The 19871-nt window shown below is 42.4% G+C and overlaps 1 protein-coding gene across 2 annotated transcripts in view; it reads right to left on the bottom strand.

The window, feature by feature from the left end:
• Nucleotides 1-19871, bottom strand: part of DOCK1 (dedicator of cytokinesis 1) — a 277211-nt gene that overhangs the window by 245477 nt on the left and 11863 nt on the right. For both annotated transcript variants that reach the window (XM_065843012.2, XM_065843013.2), the window contains exons 2-6: nucleotides 10236-10319; nucleotides 6705-6745; nucleotides 5102-5157; nucleotides 3534-3630; nucleotides 199-347 (exon numbers count right to left, since the gene is read on the bottom strand). In XM_065843012.2, coding sequence (XP_065699084.1) covers nucleotides 199-347; nucleotides 3534-3630; nucleotides 5102-5157; nucleotides 6705-6745; nucleotides 10236-10319 — 427 coding nt within the window. The remainder of the gene's footprint in view (nucleotides 1-198; nucleotides 348-3533; nucleotides 3631-5101; nucleotides 5158-6704; nucleotides 6746-10235; nucleotides 10320-19871) is intronic.

Genomic DNA, 19871 nt, shown 5'->3' with positions numbered 1-19871 from the left:
ATGATAATCTGTACTATACTTTAAAAGATACCATATCAACTTTTTCATCTTGCTATAACAGGACTGTTAATATACAACTGTTACATCTCCATAAATACAGGAATAAAAGAATCCTACCAGAGTCCCCAACAGCTCACGTGCACTACACAAGCTGACTTGGTTTAAAGCACAGACACCTGGAAAATATCGTTCACAAACCTGTTGCCATAATCGATTTTGGCAGTCACTTTCTTCTTCAGTTCTTTGAGCTCATCCTGGGGAAGGGTCCCAGACAATATCTGAGATCTCCACTCAATAAGGTCGTATATCATGTGGCGTACGCTGCGAAACATTTCTCTGTTGTCTTGCTGTTTGGAGGAAAAGAAGCGGGTAGAAGTCAGTTTACAAGTCTACTGAGCATCTTTTAAGCACATATAATAGATTGCAATTACAAAATATGAATGCAAAAGGCTAAGAGTCTACAAAAAGCTTCAAAATGGGAGTCTGACTTTCTATAGCACAGAATATTGAATTTAAAGAGTCTTACGCCCTGCTTTAGGTACCTAAGTGTAAATGCTTGTGTTTATGTTACCTTAACACCCAGGTCATATTCAGAATGGGCATTCAAGGGAAAGACACCTCTTTCTTGGTTCACAGAGTAACTTTACTCAATGACGCTCTACACTGAGTAGAACAGGACTAAAATGAGTGCATTTTAACAGTAAAAGGCTCTAGTTCTGCAATTCTCCATCTGCAACACATCACAGAATCCTTCCCCCCCCAGTTAAACCTTCAGAATGACACTTCAAGAATTCCTCGGTGCGCAAAGCCAAGCACATCAGTATCTTATGAGACCACATGTAACATCTAAAGGAAGGTAAAAAAATCAGGGAAGCGCTAAGCCTTACAGGAAGTGAATTGTTTATAGAGGCTGGAACTATGGATATTATCAGTGCCAGCAGCATATGCGAACTTGACCTGACAACATTCAGCTAAGTTAGGACTCCGGAAGATAAAGTTCCAGACTTAGAACACAAGAAACCTCTTTTCTGAAGTGTTTTCTATAGAAATGCCCATTCACACATGCATTCTAAACTTTATCCACAAAACAGAATTTGCCATGTTTGTTTAAACTGCAGACAGTGCGTATACACAACAACGTTAGCACAGACAAACAAGACAACGCAAAACTAAAGCTGCAGAACAACCACCTTTCTGGTTTTATTGTGAAATATAACATCAAGATCATGAAAATGCAGAGGCCATGAATACTTTGCTCTTACTGAGGAGTTGTCTCTCTTACCCTCAAGATCTCAAAAGGAATCTATCTTCCTAAACACTCCATATCTATGAATTATACAGGCTACGTGTAGCTGTCTTTCATTTAGACTACACCTAGGCCCTATATGGCTGAGAACAACAGGAATAATAACTAAAATAAAATTTTCCATTATATATAAAAGATGAGAAACTGCAGAAGATGCAGGAAAATAATTTGACTTAAACACTCAGGGGGAAAAAAATATCTGTGTATCTTAAAGACTTCAAGCCTGCTCAGATTATCAAAAAGCTGACTTGATTATAGTGTGAGAACCTTCACGGAGAGAAAATACCCGTTATTAAAAGCTGTTTAATGCAGCAGAGAAAGACACAACAGGCACGTACAGCTGGAAGCTAAATACAGACAAACCCAAACGGGAAAGGGGTTCATGATTTTCGATGCTGCAGGTAATCAAACTACAATGCAGAACATTCCACGTCCTCTGCTACCAGCAAATCAAAACGGAAAACCCATTCAATATTCAAACACAAATTACAAACTGGACAAATGTGGTCATTGTAAGAGTTTTGATACACAATATGTGGACAACATGGTCCTCTCTAGTCTGGCAACCACAATGCACCAACGCTCTTTTTGGCAGTTGACCCTATGCAACTAAGCAAACAGATATCCTTGAGATACAAACTCTAAACCAACTCATTAAGTGATGTGTCTGCTCAGAGTGAAGGTGTCCAGGGGCTGGAACTCTTTCTGCTACACGACGGAGGCCACTGGAGCATCGCACCTGCCTGCTCCTGCATGCAACGTTATCAGCAAAGCGCTGCAGTATTGTTTAATTGTTCATGTGTCTTCATGGAAGAAATATGGGTTTATCACAAAAAACAAGTCTTGTGCAGTTCTACAAGTGGTATTTCTCTGATACCAAGCAATATCAGATTTCATACTCAGGATAATCCCCCCCAAATGAAGACTTGAGGGTGAAACTGCAATCCTCACCGTCCTCAGCAGCACAGAGCAGTGGCACCGAGGGCAAAGCTGTTCTCAGTGCCCTCTCCAGAGTTGTAGAATCATTTCAGTTGGAATATATCCTCAGGATCATCGAGTCCAACCATAACCTCCCTCTACATTAAACCGTGTCCCTGAGAACCTCATCTAAGTGCCTTTTAAACCCCCTCCAGGGACGGTGACTCCACCACTGCCCTGGGCAGCCTGTTCCAGCGCTTCACAACCTTTTCCATTGATAATTTTCTCCTAATACCCAATCTAAACCTCCCCTGGCGCAACTTGGGACCATTTCCTCTCATCCTGTCACCTGCTACTTGGGAGAAGAGACCAACATCCTCCATTCTACGAGGTTGTAGATCTTCCAGGTAGTTGTTCTACCTGTCCACTTCTTCCTTGCTCCTCAACACATGGCCTCTCTAGTACTACATCACATTAAAGCTCTCTCTTTGACATATAAACTGTTTCTCTTCATACGAGATACTATCCTTCGTCTCATCTACTGCAACACTACATCACTTCCAGCATACTCTATTTTTAATCTTTGTTTTCATGGGTGCGATTAAAAACCACATTAGTCAACACAAGCATCTTCATTCCCAGTTATTGTCTTCATTACACAGTTTGCACTTTTAGTTTCATGGCCGTTGTATCTTTCTATTATCCCATCTGAGAGACTATCAATGCAAATGCTTAGCACTGTACATTTCTAAGAATACATTCTTGTGTGCTTGGAACCGAACCATATGAAAATAATCAGGCGTGTAACTTAAGGTCAGGATAAAATGGGAACAATCAAATTCAAGTACAAGAATACTGAGAGGTAAGAGGTCTACACTGATGATTTTTCAAAGGTTTAAGTTTACACTCACAAACTTGATATCAAATATTCAATTTTTTCATAACATAGACCAACAGGCTTAAGAACCACCCTGTAAACCATTTTCTTCATTTCTTTAGTACAATTCTACACCAGATTTTTTCAAGTCTGTATATATCTTAAAAATCCAATGTATTCTGTAATAGTATCCCATGAAAAGCGGGTAATAATTGCTCAACAAATTATTGCTACATCACAGTAAGACTCTAAAAACCTGATTCTGTACGAGACACAGTATTTAAGATTCAAAAGAGACACCACTGAGATTTGTGCCTTAACACAGAAGACGCTAAATAGATTTTCCTTCACAATTCTCACTGTACCTTTCACGGCATCACTCTTTTCATAAACCACACACCACTGTAAACGTTTTCCTAAGCTGATACTTACAACATACAACTGCCGCCATATGATGGACCATTCCCGCAGCGTTGTGGTGACCTCCTGGATCAAAGGGAGCTCGTTGGGTATCACTGTCTCATGTTGCCTGAAGAGAAAAGAGAGTTGTAATTAAGCAGTAGTTTTTGGAAGGATGGCAGAATCGCTACAAAGGAACTGCTTCTTCCAATAATGACAGGGTTGGAGAGAACATCACTTATAACTTTGTGAGTTAAAAAATGATCTATTATTAGCTACAGAAGTGGTGAACACCAGTAGGGCCATGAGACATAAATGGTACTTCAGTGGGCTGGAATTATGCTCCTGAGCTCACAATGTCCCCCTAATTTTTTATTTCTAAACTCAAAGGTAAGGATATCAATACACACCTCACCACTTGTTATTGAGACACTGATTTTACAATAGGCAACCAAGACGAAAGCCAGATACGCGCAACCAACAACGTCGTGGTGCTAATGCGTGATTGTTATTCAAAATATCGCTCTTGCAAAGAAAAATTAAGCATGCAAGTCATGACCATTAAGTTTCTGTATGATTCGCTTTAAACTTACGTGCCACAAAAGTAAGAAACAACAGCTAGGTCTTTTAATATTTCAGAAGTAGGGTACTTAATGGCAGTTTTATAATCAGCAAGAAAGATGTCATTATGCAGCAATCTCATGATTAGTAGTTTTATCATTTACATATTTAACAGTGTATAAAAATAAACCTGGTACAAAGGAAGAAAATATTTTAATCCTGTTTCACTCCGTTTCATTCCTGGCTAATTATTAATTTCACTTCACCTTTTTTCCCCGGGATTTGGTTGGGTTTTTTTTCCCCTGGTTTTAACTAAATTTTGTAAGGATGTTGGGAACTTTTACTTGCACGTGCGGCGAATCTGATTTAATATATAGAGATCTGAACTTTAACAAATGTTTAATAACAAAAAGCAGCCCAAACTATTTTGTGTAACACGTCAGGAAAGGGAGACGGAGAATCACAAAATGAACAATTCCACAGAATGTCTCAGTAAGGCAGAAAATGACGCCTGGATAATGGCTTTTGGCAAGGAGTCCAGTCTACAACATTTACAGAAGAGGGAATTTAAGAAATCACTTAGATTTCATGTGCATAAACAAAAGGTATCTCGTACCAAAGACCTCTTCAAACATATCAGGCAGACGCCATAAGGTTCAAGGGCTGGAAAATAAAATAAGCTGGAAAAACTGAATTTAGAACTAAAGCAGGGAGTATAGGAAGCTGATCTAGGTAATTATTGAGAGAGTAATAAAAGTGGTAAACGGTAAATTATTAATTCTCCTGAAACAGATTAATACAGAGAAGGTTCTGCTTTAGTTCCACTCCATGATAACGCAGCTAAGGACAATAGCAGCCAGAAGCACCTTTGAACTTGAGCTGAGTTACCAATTTTAAATATTTTTAAAAAGAAACACACACACTTTCATCATCAGCCACTTAACTAACTGGAAACAAGTGTTAATTAGCTGCTAATACACCGAAATTATATTGGTACAAATAGGGAAACGGCTTTTCGGTATTTTTCAAATCAAACTTACCCTTTGCCTTCAACTGTTGCTTCCTTAAGATGTATATAGGAGGCAGGAAATATGCCCTTTGAGAAGGAAGGGAAGAAGAAATGTTTTAAACAACCAGTCACACATAACATATTTTATCTATTACCTAAAAATATGCCAAGACACACTCTTGGGTTTGCAGAGCCACTGACATTGAGAGCATCAGAATAATTGTGTTGCTGTTTCGTGGGGTTTTTTTAATGTATGTTTAAATTCTGCATTGCACGTCCTTTCAAAAGGTGTTATTGTAACCTTAGCAAATACAGACTAAGTGCTTTCAAACCTGTCTTCACCACATTGAAGAAATTCTCTTTTCTCCAGTGTTTCCAGGCTTCCCATTAAAATAAACACTGCGTGAGAACAGGTATTCTATGGGGATGCAAAATAAATGGGCAAATACAGACCACAGACCACAACCAGCAGTACACAAACTATATATAACGCAGTGTCTTCCACCAACGACCTATCGTCAGTGCCACGAGCCAAAAACCTCCTCCACGCACACTATTGCCAAACACCAGGACTGCTTTTCCAAAAAAATAAGTTCTAAATTAATCTCTAGATTTCAAAGATACAATAATACTTTCCAAATAGTGTAAGCTCGTTTAAAAAATTAATATAAGTCAAGCAGAGAAAAATCACTTTCCTCCACCTGCCCCTTCAGGGTGGTTGTTCAGCTTTCGTATCTGGGAACACACAAAAAAGGACTTATAAAGTTATAGAAACCAGGGGGTTCTTCAAGTAAAACATAAAATTAAAACAAATCGCTACATTTAGCAGACAATGCAGCAACACGTGGAATTCATTTAAGGCAAGAAGAGCGTGCATTTATGGCTTCGTAGGCTGTACGAGGCGTGTTTGCGAACCATAGCTCATCAGAAATGGAGTGTATTTCCAGAAAAAGAAAATATCAAAATAGAATAGAAAAAACATAGCAGAGGCCTGGTTAGGGAATGGGTGGGCCGAACCACACAGCTCTACTCTGTATTTTAGACATGCAGACGCAGCTCCAAGTGCACCTCTGTAGGCAAACATCACATTTGCAGTGAAAAAAGAAGCAAAGCCAGAAGTCGTTCAGCTCTGCTTAATTACTACTATAAAGCACAATGGTACAGCCATTATTTGTGCTGTTTTCCCTTGTTTTTATCTCAGAAAGGCTGCTATAAACAGCACACAAAGCCCAACGACTGGGCACGATTACCCTGCACAAGATGACTTCTCCTTGTAGAAAATGACTGAAAAGCACAATGTGGATCTCCATATCACTTTCCAAGATGCAATCGCATTTTATGAGTAATGTATTATTTAAGAGACAGCGAAGCAGTGTCAGCCCCTGAACAAATCAACAAGAACATAAAGTTCTGAACTCTTGACTGAGGCAAAGGCTCTGGGGCAGCAGTTAGTGCAGAAAACAAGCTGATGCACATCAAGCCATCTATAGGGACTGTACATACACATAACCTTAAATTGCAAAAAACACATACGCAACTCAACTTTTAGGTCTCGCTAAAATAAGTTTCAGTTAACTTGAAAAATTCACATTTACCAGAGGTAGAAACAAGCGCTCTGCTCTGGCAACGCTTACCTTCTTGGATTTTTTCCGTAGTGTATAACCTCTGTACCAACCTAGGAGGGAAAAGAAAAAGGTTTAAAAGTTCATTAATGGATTAAAAAGTTCATTAATGGCACCCAGCAGCTGCTCCTTCTGAACTCAACAGCACCTTAGCGTGGTTTCCAGTCCTGTTTCACCCCGCCAACATTCACACACATACCCCACCTGAAGTTAAATTTGCTACAGAATATCCTGGCTAAAACAAGTCTTCTTGGAAGCTGCGAAAATCAGAGTGACCATGATTAAAACTGATGGAGATGACTACATGACAAGAGATGGCAGTTTACATGATGCATTTAATTGTCGTTCGCTTCATTTCAATCAGGAATTTACCAACATAAACAAAATTAGCTTAAGAGCACTGACTTTACAAAGCTGTACTGTTTGACTAGTTCAATTTTAAAACCTATTTAAGTCCCGCAAATGCAAGTTTCCAAACGCCAATCAGCTGTTTGTTATCTCAGCAGAAAACAAGAATATTTGGGATTTACGGTTCACACATGGAAATACAGAAGCAAGGAGCCCTTCTGCCCTCATTCAGCATGAGGCAGCAAACACCCGGCCCGATGTTGCATGATCGTCCCAGGCAGGCGACCGTGCCCAGAAAACTGTCCCATTTACTGTGCCCCCAGTTCAGGACACATCTGCAAGCAATCACCATCACAGCTAAAACAAAACCCTACAAACTATAGTTGTTTTGCCTTCTGGAAGACCCAGGCAGGAAGAAAGTTCAAGGAAGACAACACACGCTGATAAATTCGTTACCTACACTCCGGGACTAGAAATCATAGAATCATAGACTCAATGTCCTGAGCTGGACGGGACCCACAAGGATCATGGAGTCCAGCTCCTGTCCCTGCACAGGACACCCCACAGGTCACCCCGTGTGTCTGAGGACGTTGTCCAGTCTCTTGTTGAACACTGTCAGGTTGGGGCCGTGACACCTCCCTGGGAGCCTGGTCAGTGTCCAGCACCTCTGGGTGAAGAACCTTTCCTCATGTCCAAGGTCTCAGGCACACAGGATTTTTCAGTCTTCTCTCCCGTAGCAAAAAGTAAAACGATTCATCATCCTCACACTGCACCAGAAGCTCCGGGATCAGCTGGGATGGTTGGTGCTCTCTTGTCTTCTTCAGTCTGGTGTCTACAGACATCACAATTCACTTCCCCGCAGCAGCTGCAATGGCCTCTCACCTTGCATTCCCACCGCTTCCACAGGAACATCAACAAAACCACTTTCTGGCTCAGATGTAAAGGCGGCAAAGCATTCCTGCCAGCGCTCACTCCGCTGGCTGACATCTGTGCACAGACACGCATGGATTTCAATCCTATTAAACAATTTAATTCCCCTCAGTTTTATACTAATAAACCACCATTTTGAAGCTCTGGAGTCCAAACTGATAAGCACCATAACTCTGATCAAATGTAATGTTCATACTAAAAATCACGGAAGTGAAGTACATCTTGGCAATCCATTCCCGTACATGGTAGCAACATCATATCCTATAGAAACCCGCCTGTCCTTAAAACGGCTCTTCTAGACTAGACAAGACTAAGATCTCCCAATTCCTCAGCCTCTTTCATCTACAGAGATAAAACCAACACCACACACCAAAAACAAGCACCACGACTACAATATACCACTTCAAGTCCCATGGACACACGTAAGTCTTCAAAACTACTCCTAACCTAAGAGTTATTGCAGAGAACTATTTCAAAATAGTAACTCTTCCACAGTAGGATGCCCCAAGCTGAACGCATAATGCAGCAGATGCTACCAAAACAAGCCAGTTTTTTTCCCCCACAATCTTAAATACAGGGGGAAGGGGCAGACCTTTGAGAAGCTGCATCATAGTAATGCCTTTTTGCCCAGGATCTGACTCTTGAAACTACTTTTCTGCCCTATTTCTTATATTATTTGGGTGTTTTCTCTGGCGCGGCCTAGCGCAGCCCTGGCCTGGGAGCAGTGATGGCGGGAGGACCCTGGGCGCTCTACTGGACCTTGGTACATAGGGTACAACCCCCCCCAGGGCACAACCTGCATTAATTTTGCATAGAGGAACTTAAAGATCAAAAAGCTCAAATAATTACCTCATAACGGCAGCTCTGCCGACAACAGAGAGAAGAATTACGACATCTAATTTCCCATCGCAGCAGGTACGTAATGAGTAACCATTATATAAAATGTTTCGAAGAGCTTTAATTTATTTGCATTTCTTTTAATGTGAGTTCATCCCTTGCATTTGAAGCCCAGCAACCATGAGAGCGCACAGGTCTTTATTATTCAAGTCCAGAGGAAAAGTGAATCATCCCCGCTGCCCCACTTAGTTGGCAGCAGTCACGGTTTTACACACCCAACTCAGTATCCAGAGTTTCTCCTGCATTAATTAAATCAACCTATTTAGACATAAAAGTACAAAGCTGCACAATATTTAAATTATCCCATTTCCATTTAAAATTTTTGCATTGTTAGATTTTTATTAAAGTACATAACATCAGATAACGGAAAGATGACTTGGCTTAGAGTCAGACTTGGCATAGCAGCCAAAAGGTGAACTCTAACAAAATGCCAGCCTACAAACAATGAAATAATTCATTTGTACAGTGATGAGTAGAGCTTGTTACTTTTGTTGAAATTGCATTGTTTGTTTCAGTGAATATAACAATAAAAAAATCCTATTAAGTCAATATCCAAAATAAGTTTATCACACAGATGTATCAAAAGACCAATGTCTAGTGAAACAAACAAATCAATATATTAAAGGAAATCACATTTCCACTAGACAAAAAGTGTTACAATATTTTAAACAAACACAGTTTAGTTGTATGTTACTTATACCTTTCCAAACTGCAGCACGCCATAAAATTTCAAGTCAAGGATTTAATGAAACAGCTGTATTTTACTTGGCTCAGTACTCGATCAAGCAGGAGCTGGAAAGTGCTATGACAATTTTCACATTCTGTTGATTATCAAACTCAGCATTCAAGTTCCCTTTTACGTGGATCAAGGAGGAAAGATTTCGGTACACGTAATGTTTCTACAGCTCCGTATCTAAACAAGCAAAGCCTCTGAAAAGCCTGGAATCAGTGCACAGCACTGGAACACATGTACACATCTCATAAGAGAAACATAAATTATTTAGGACCCAGGTGACTTTCAAATTCAGATTAAATCTCTTTTAGCAGCAGGCTCTTTTGCATCACCCAAAAAGCATCTATCATTTTTCTAACGTAGGGTAGATGCTACAATCGATCCATACAAATAAAGCTGTGCGAACATCCATCTTCCATAGAAAAGGAAATGGTTATTCACCGGGTATTGACCTCATGCATCTTCATTCACATCCAGCATTAGTTAGTTCTGTGCTCATTACAAATAATGTGGTTTGTCCTTCAGCAAGAAAGTAATTCATCACCTCATAACACGAGAAGATAACGTCACAAACAGAAAAGCAATGCAACTGCAAAAACAACGTTTCCAAATGCAGCTTTTGCCAGCTTACTTACCTTCATACGTCTCTAATATGTGCACGGTGTCGCCTATTTGTAAGGAAAGCTCATCCGGGCCCCTCGCGTCATAGTTGTAGAGAGCTGGACAGAGGAAACACTGCTATTAGCACATGCAAGACAACAGAACTTCCAGGATTTGCTTTTCTCCATATAATTGTTTTTATTACTCACCGTTGCCATTCTCAACATCTTTGTAAAGATCTTTGACAAAAAAGCCACAAAAATTCATCCAAGTCCTTCAATCCATCAATATTTCCCCTTCTAACAAATCTCCGAAAGCCACAAGCCCACTTTTTAAGTCCCTCACTCCATTTATAATGCTTTGCTTCATATCAATACACTCAATTTCTGTCAATTTTATGCAGTTCTGTAATGAACTGCACTGTCTTCCACTGTGAGCCCAACACACAGCAAACCTATGCAGTGTCTGCAGAAGAGTCAAATCACCACCATGAATATTAAAGAACGATTTCTCAGTCACTTCATTAATGTATTGCATGCATAGTATACTTAAAAACAACACTGGACACTTAGATTCAGCAGGACAGGGTGTTGGGCCATCTTGCCTAGACCCGGCTTGTGCCAAGAAAGGTTGGACCAGATGATCCCTGTGGTCCCTTCCCACCTGGGATTCTACTCGGTGATTCTTCCTACATTAACTAAAACAGTTCCGGGGTCAGTGATGGGGTGCAGCCCTGCTCAGAAGTGTCCCAGTGTGACTCTCAGATATTATTACCAGAAAAGAAAGACCTGGATAAGTTACACGTAACTCCCTTTCTCGCAGGAAATCTCAAATTTAAAACCTACAGCAAAATGCCAAAAGCCACAGAATCACAGAATATCAGGGATTGGAAAGGACCTGGAAAGCTCATCCAGTCCAACCCCCCCACCAGAGCAGGAACACCCAGCTGAGGTTACACAGTTATAAAGCCATGAGATATCGCACCTAGGACCCCGCTTACCTGCCCAATCTTCCCATATCCCAAGCAGTCCTAACCAGCAGACTAGAGCCTGTATTACACAAGAGAGCAGCAACATAAATTACATCCATAAAACATGGTAACTAGAGAAAAATACTTTCTGGACCTCAAATCTGATAATCGGTTTATCCCCAAGCGCACAAGCAGGAAACATTCAAGCGAGCCCATGAGAAGCTCTAATCCCACCACAAGGATGGGGCACGGTGCCATGACTTCAATTCCAACCTCCAGCAGTTAATATTTGCTATACCCAAAATGTACCAAATTCCAGTTTACAATGCTAAGAATGACAAATACATCACTGGTTGCCTTGGTCCTCTCCTCTGTGGTAACTCCTCTTGCTTGACAGACTACAGACTTTAAAGTAGTAAATCAATATATCTGAGTGCAAAATAAATGAATAATACACAAAAAAAAGCAATTTGGATGAGAAAACATAGTATACAGTGTAAGATTATAAATAGGGAGGACACTTCAGAGTAAAAGGAATGAAGGTCAAGTGTATCACAGACTAGTAATAACAGCATTTAAATGAAGGTTTTAGAAAGTAATATAGTTTTATTGATATCAACATAAGCCAAGGTAGTTATTCCTGTTATAATGTTTTTTGGTTAACTTTTTCAATATTAAAGAAAGGTAAACCCTCCCCTCTAGGTATCTGGTAGGGATTATTTCAAAGCCATAACTGCTGTCCTGCAGAAGTGGGTTCTGTGAAAACTACATTAACAAAAGTTAACATTTCAAATCACTCTGAGCAGAGGGATGTTGGCAATGGTGAATACACAGGACAGTCTGCTCCATAATACTCATCAGAAATATCTTCAGTTCAGTTTTTGCACGTACCAGAGCAGACAAAGTCATGTCGTCAATACGAACTCCTCCAAACACGCGTGGCTGGAGTTCCACACCAAACTCCATCCTTTGGGTATCTACTGCCTTGTACCAGATGTCCCACTCGGGAAAAATCCCCATTATGACAGATTAATAACAGTCCTGTACTCAATTCACACTTTGGCTAAGAATAAAAGGAAGGATCAAAGGCAGCTATGAATACAAGATGTTAAATGTGGCCTCTGTCGTAACAAGGAGGGTCACATAACAGGAGCTTCGCTGTAATGACCAATTATTTCGACTGAAGACAAACAGTCATCAAGTGGCAATTACTGCCCACAACAGCTCCCATCAACCTGAACTGAGTGAGGAGCAATGGCCATGGAGGGAAGATTTCTCTCTAAATATATATGTGTGTGTGAAAAACATGGATACAAACAAAATAAAACAAAAAAATAATCACATTTTTGGCTTGCAACAGCATTGACGGACCATGAATCAAACAAACAAAACAACTAGAAAGTGCATTTCAACACTGTGATTACAGAATAAGCCTTGAACTACACTGCACACACCTACGTAAGCTAAGACACAGCTCCCTCCCAGGGTACTTTTTAATGCAGAGGGACATCAAAAGAAGTTATGACAGATAAAATGTTTGACTGGAGCAAACAACAAGGCTTTCATTAAAGGAAAAGACAAAATTTGGAGGAATCAAGCATGAAACTGGTATGCTTATATTTTGTCTCATCAACTGTATTCTGAGTCACCATTTAAAATATTTAAAAGCCTGAAGTATAACTTCCAATTTTTTATTTTTTTTTAACTGAAATCAAGTTTTGCTTCATTTGGAAAACAGAGTTCTCAGCATGAGAGGTTTTCAGCTTGGGGAGTTCCAAGCTAAGTGAAGCATTAGGAACATTTCCATCAGGTAACATCAGGCCTCCCCATCATGCTTGAGCTCAGAACCACAGCCCACTGATTTGGCAACGGAGTTACGCGGCCTCCAAAGTCAGAAAAACCTTTGCTACAATGCAAAAGTGAGAAAGGAGTATGGTTACTTAAGCATTTATGACCAAGACCTAGCCAGCATGAGTTAACCTCAAGGTTAGCACCAACACAGCATCCCCATGCCTCTTCACCCACACACAGATTAGGGTTTTTTTCTAATTACATGCTGGCTGGGGTTGAAGGGACCTCTGGAGATCATCCAGTCCAACCCAGCTGCTCACGCAGGGTCACAGAGCAGATCACACAGGGTTGGTCCAGGCGGGTTTGAATGTCTCAGAGAAGAAGACTCCACAGCCTCTCTGGGCAGCCTGGGCCAGGCTCTGGCACCTCAAAGCGAAGAAGTTTCTCCTCATATTCAGATGGAACCTCCTGTGTTTCAGTCTGTGCCCGTTGCCCCTCACCCTGTCACTGGGCACCACTGAACAGACTCTGGTCCATCCTCTGACACCCACCCTGGAGATATTGATCAGCACTGATGAGATCCCCTCTCAGCTTCTCTTCTCTGAACAGCCCCAGCTCTCTGTCTCTCCTCATCAGAAAGATGCTCCAGACTCCTCAGCATCTTCATAGCCCACTGCCCAATTCCTTGCCCTGGAGAGTCCAACCTGGACACAGAACTCCAGATAATAATCATCTACTGAAGAGGCCCAGCCAAGCTTCTCTGTTGCAACCAAATACTCTCTCATCCCTTATCATTTAGAAGAATGCCATTAACAATCATTTTCTCCTTAAGAGACACATTTATGATAGAGGCAACTCAAGAGACCATGGAGCAGAGATAGCAGAGTCACTGGAGCTCAGGAAAGATGCTGCTTTCTGAGCTACCAACCCACCGTTTTCCTGCAGGAGGAACACAGCAGCGAGCTCAGGCTCCTACAAACTGCTGCCAACTCCCTGAGCCAGGGCTACAGTCCACGCCATACATCAAGTACCAGCTTCATCAGCCTTAAATGAGCAAGGGAGTCACCTGCAGAAGATCCTGGAGAAGGTTAAGGGGGGTAAGATGCTCCCTGATGCCTCTGGCACAAGCTATGAACCTCCCAGACACCAACATCTGGCCAACATCTGCTACTTCTAAGGTTCGCCTGCAGAAGGGAATGACCACAACATGTTCTCAAAGTTGTGCACAAAGAAATAAAGAGCTTTATTTTCCAGTTCCAAGCAGCACTATTACTGATTTAATCTAGAGCTGTAGGGAGCTATTACATTTGCAAAATCACACATATAAACCGTGTTTCCTTGACCTTATGTGTACACTTGCACCGGCTTCTGAACAGACCATGTCAGGCACAGTCTTATATCTAACCTGCTTATAAAAACTGAGGTAAACCAAAGCTCTTCATGATTGGGAAAGCGCCCAGTAAATTTAAGGGACATGCTGCTGATGTATAAAGAACATCTGGATTTGGATGATTAATTAATTACTCCAACATTTGGATTTAGTATGTCTGTTAATTAGCCAAGGTGGAGTCAGCTGTCATGAAGGCTGATGAGCATCCAAGCAAATGTCATCAGTGAACTTTGGGTTTCAGCTCTGAGAACGTAACAAGCAGAACAATCAGCCATCCTGAAGCCACCACTCATTGAAACCTTCTGTCCTGCGGTGTGGCAACACCACCAAAGGTGTTTCTCCTCATCGGTTGTGATTTCAGCCAAGGGACCCTCCGGGTGAAGGTTCTCCCTGCTCCCCTTCTCCTCCCAACGCAACCAAAAGCCACATCTACACAAAAACACTGAAGTGCCAAAAGCAAAGGATTAGCGTGGGCACAGAAAAAGCAATTTTTTTCAACTCCAGGAGTTGCTAAAGAAAGGAATCCATGAATAGGGCATTACAGTAATTGCACTAAAAACCCATTTACTGCTCAAGAATACAAAACAAACACCTCTCCTGAACCGCGCTCGTTAATCTGCATGCATTAGAGAAATGAGGAATGCAACACTACAAGAATTAGAGGTCACAAAGGGGAAAAAAAAGGAAAACGCAAACAAAGGTAACATCAATACACACTGAAAAAGCTTTTCTCTGTCTGTACAAAAGCTGAGACATCACGAGATACCATAAAAATATTAGAGTAATATTCCCTGGAATTACTTTGCATTAAAGGCTGTATTAACGGTTCCAAACTCCTAACAGAAAGCAAACTGCACTTAACACCATCAACTTTGGTTTACACTGTCTTTTTAAAAGAAAAATCTCAAAATCATAATTGTGCTTTTTCCATAAAAACAGAAACCACAGAGGTGAACGCAATGTTCTCTTGCAAATTTTATACTATTAAAAATAAAAGAAACCTGAAGGTTTTCCTCCTATTTTCTGTACAAGGAAAGAGGGTGCTTCCAATATTAGGGAGACTCCTTAGTCCTCTGTTACTTACCCAGACAAGTTTCCAATTTTTCAGCTGAGCCTAAGGAAGAAATAAAAAAGCAGCGTGCGAGTCAGGAGCTGCACCTCAGATTTGTTAGATTATTATTTCATGGAGGTATTAACCGAGTCTTTGTACCTTATTGAAGCTACCTTGTGTTTCGTCATTCCTGCTCTCACCGAGCTTGGTTCTTTCTCAATAAGTTGTGCCATCACCAAACATTCACAAAAGATGCATTTCCTAAAGAAAAGAGAAGCCTGAAGAAACTCCTAGACTTGAACAGTTACCACCAAACTTACAAGGAAATACAGCTCGGCGTTCCTCCTCCCCGCTAACGTGCCACATCTTACTGATTAAATCCAGGACTTTCATTGTGGGTCTCCCTCCAGCAGGACAAGACCAAATCCAGCAAGCTTAAGTAGACAGCAAGGATTTATCCTCATTTTCCCTTACAAAAGGGAGACCATTCCCTTCCTCTCTCCAATTGGTTCCTCCGGAACCTGTATTCCCAGGTGAACCCCCACAAACCACACGGGACATCTGTTGAGGGTGGGAGAATTCTGAACCTGGGCTCTGAAACCCCTGCAACGACAGCCTGCCCTCCCTCTTCCAAAGCGAGGACATGAAGCGCTCCAAACGGGAAACATACCCAGGAATGAATTCTGCATTTCGAGGAGAACCCAAGCACAGGTGCAGCAAGAGCGAAGGGCCACCCAAGCCTCTATAAACATAACGAGACACGTCAGGTTTTACAACAGATGGCAACACAGGGGAGCGATATGTTTTGCAAGGCATCTGGTGTCTTATCGGTACCCAACATGAATTAATAAGCTGAGGAAACTACCTAAGTGCAGAGCAATCCCCAAACTTGTGTCACGTTGCCTTCCAGAAGCGTAACCACCCCGCTGCTGAACCCTGCAGGCAGAGCTCGCGTAGGAGTGAACAAGATACACACTTGTCCTTTCTGCACTAATTGGGGAAAAAAAAGAGAAACAAATATATGTTCCAGACCTATCCAAGAACCATATTCAGGTTCTTGCTTTCCTACTCCCCCTTTTAAGCCAGACACTCTATATTTAGGGAGCTAATGAAGTTAAAATGCCAACTCTTTTAACAGCTTCCTCCCTCATCCTTGCTACTTAATCTATATTCAGAGTAGTTCACCCCTAAGTTAACGGTATACAGCTAAAACTGGTGTTTAAAAAAAAGATGTCATTATTGACTATAACAGCATTAATGATGTGCCATAATGCACAGCTAACAAGAAGCACAATCAAGAACGTTCAAATCAATTTTTAATATTAAAAAGTCCATTAACTGAAACACATTGTAGGCAAGAAGCAATCACACCACCCCCAGCTTTTAACACCAGCTTCTGCAGAAAAAGCAAGATGCTGATTGCCACAAACAGAACGTTATCTAGAGGCAGATGCCTTGGCATCTGTCTTCTGGCAACGCAGAATCACAAAGCGAGTGAGTTTTGATGTTCCCTTGAGTTTCTCACATTTCGCCAGGGGACACCAAGAAGTGATAACTTGGCTCTTGCTGTGATGGGCCTACGGGCAACATCCTCAGAGAACAAAAAGCATCTGAGCACGCACAATGCTTACCACCACACAGCTGAAGAAAGCACTTCTGTACTTCTAACTGGAATTTGAAACCCAAAATCTTTGCAAAACCTTCAATATTGCTACGTGTAAAAGGCATCAAGGTATCTGCTGGGCATGGGAAGGAAGGGTTAAATGCTGGAGGGGAGGAGGAAGCAGTTCAGCTTAAGGTCAGTGCTGGCAGAGGATCAAATGTGTTTGAGCTGGTCATGAGTCACCCTCAGGCCCCGTATTGTCAGACAGGGGTTCCCCAGGAGATGACAAGTGGCCAAAGCTGGCCAGGCTGGAGCTCCACACCCGTTTCTGATGTGCCTCCAGCTGCACGTCCCTGTCCCAGCACCACCGTCCTCCTCAGCGCTCAGCCAGCAGCTCGGCTTGCTCAAAACCTCAACGCTTTTTCTGCAATAGCTCCGTAAAGAGCTTGGAGCAACCAGGGAAGACCAGCAGTGGCAAAGCAACGAGGCAGCAGCACGTAGCCAAGGGAAGGTGATGGCATCAACTTCAACTGACATGGAGCACAGCCTTGCACTGGGCCCTCGTGGCCAGGAAGGCCAATGGTACCTGGGGTGGGTTAGAAGGGGGTGGTCAGTAGGTCAGAGAGGTTCTCCTGCCCCTCTGCTCTGCCCTGGGGAGACCACACCTGGAATATTGTGTCCAGTTGTGGCCCCTCAGTTCCAGAAGGACAGGGAACTGCTGGAGAGAGTCCAGCGCAGCCACCAAGATGCTGAAGGGAGTGGAGCATCTCCCGTGTGAGGAAAGGCTGAGGGAGCTGGGGCTCTGGAGCTGGAGAAGAGGAGACTGAGGGGGGACTCATTCCTGGGGATCAATATGGAAAGGGGAGTGTCAGGAGGATGGAGCCAGGCTCTTCTCGGTGACAACCAATGATAGGACAACGGGCAGTGGGTGCAAACTGGAACCAGTAGGTTCCAGCTAAATATGAGCAGAAACTTCTTCATGGTGAGGGTGGCAGAGCCTGGCCCAGGCTGCCCAGGGGGGTTGTGGAGTCTCCTTCTCTGCAGACATTCAAACCCGCCTGGACACCTTCCTGTGGAACCTCAGCTGGGTGTTCCTGCTCCATGGGGGGATTGCACTGGATGAGCTTTCCAGGTCCCTTCCAACCCCTGACATTCTGGGATTCTGTTTGATCCTGTGTAGGTCCCAAAAAGAGCAGCACAGTTCAAAACTGCCCTGCCAAACACAGAAGCAGGTGCAAACACCCCCAAATGCAACAAGCACAACCTTAACGCCAGCTCATGCAAAGGACTATATCAGGGTCATGTGTGCAATGCAGGCAAACCCTTAAGTCCTTCCCAACCCAGCGCTCTGGGCTAAACCAGCACAGATCACAGTCCAAGTCTGCACCAGCACCAATGCTCAACCACAAATTGGCAATTTGGTGCTCACGGAGGACACGCAGCTTCCCAAGAGGTTGGGAGCAGCACCTCTTCTACTGGTTGTGGATGACGGACACAGCTCCTCAGCATCTTCATCCTTCATGAGATGAAGCAGAACCTTTAGGAAAACATCTTTTTTGTGCAAGAGCCAGCAAGAATGAATCCCAGTTACATCCGCATGAGGGTTTTAACAGCAACAATCCGCACCGTACTCATCTTCGCTCCATCTGAAGATGCTCGACACATCAGCCTCCTGCTTCTTCAAGCTTTCCCCTCGCCATTGCAGTGGGTCTCTATTGCACCAAACATAATTTTGCAAAGAGGGTGTCTTTTACTGAGCTTTTCTATAGCAGTGAGCTTAACGTCACAGCTATATTTTAATAGGCATTTCAATTACTATAGAAATCAAGTTGAACACAATAAAACTGCTATCATGCTACTGCGAAAATATTTAGAAAAAAAACGGTCCCTGCAAGACACCATTCACTGCAATATAGAGCTGGTGATGCAGAGCAAAAAGCCTAAAGTAAGGGGAAAATGGGGTGATGGGAAGAAGTTTTCATCTCCTACTGTTTTTCCTCCCCAGCGTTTCCACAAGGCAAAACAAAAATCAAAATTCCTTCATTGCTTTCTCAGGAAAACCTATGGAGTAGGGAAGGGAGAAGAAAGAGTTTGAGGCTTTTTACACATCAAACATTACTCCATTTATTTTTACTTGCCATCACCTTATTTGTCTCTCAGTTCTTCAAGCTGTCTCCAACAGCAAGAACTACAGAGAAAGAGCACGGATCCAGAGTCCAATAATCCCTGAGGAACTTGTTCTGCTTTCTTAGAAATAAGAGTCAGAAAGAAGAATTACCCGCTAAGGAGCCACAGTTTCATCCACCAACGCTTTCTCCTTCCCACCACAGAAACTGGAAATACGTGTTGTATCTTTTACCAGAATTAACGGGAAAATGTAACCATGGAAATGACTCAAAGAGCACTGAATGCATTAAAAGATAAGAGCGGCATTTTGCAAAAAAAACAGGGAAAAATTGTTTTTCTCCCAAGCAGTAAGGGATCACATGCCTCGCGTTGCTTTCAGGGGGTGCTGGAGTTGGCTCGGCCGCTGTTCTCAACAAAGAGTCACTGTCGGGCTCGCTCCGGGCCACCGAGAGTCCACCTCTCACCATCAGCAATGGGGTGTCCTGTCCTGACAGCTCCCACCCCACCGCTCCACCATTCCCACCTCAGGGGGACCCTTCGAACCCACATCGACTCTTATGTTCATTCTAGAAGAAATAAGGAGAAGGAAACCTAACTGATAACTATTATTTAAAGACCCAGCATCACATTATAAATCAAATATACAAACTTAGGAGAAGCGGAGAAAAAAATCAGAGTAGAGGGACACCCAAAAGCTCTGCTTACAGATGAACTCTACACCTTTTTGCACGACAGGAAC

This window comes from Patagioenas fasciata, chromosome 8 (genome assembly GCF_037038585.1).
Source record: "Patagioenas fasciata isolate bPatFas1 chromosome 8, bPatFas1.hap1, whole genome shotgun sequence".
Taxonomy (NCBI): Eukaryota; Metazoa; Chordata; class Aves; order Columbiformes; family Columbidae; genus Patagioenas; species Patagioenas fasciata.
Note: the sequence above shows the minus strand (reverse complement) of the source record. Positions and strands in the feature narration are given on the sequence as shown.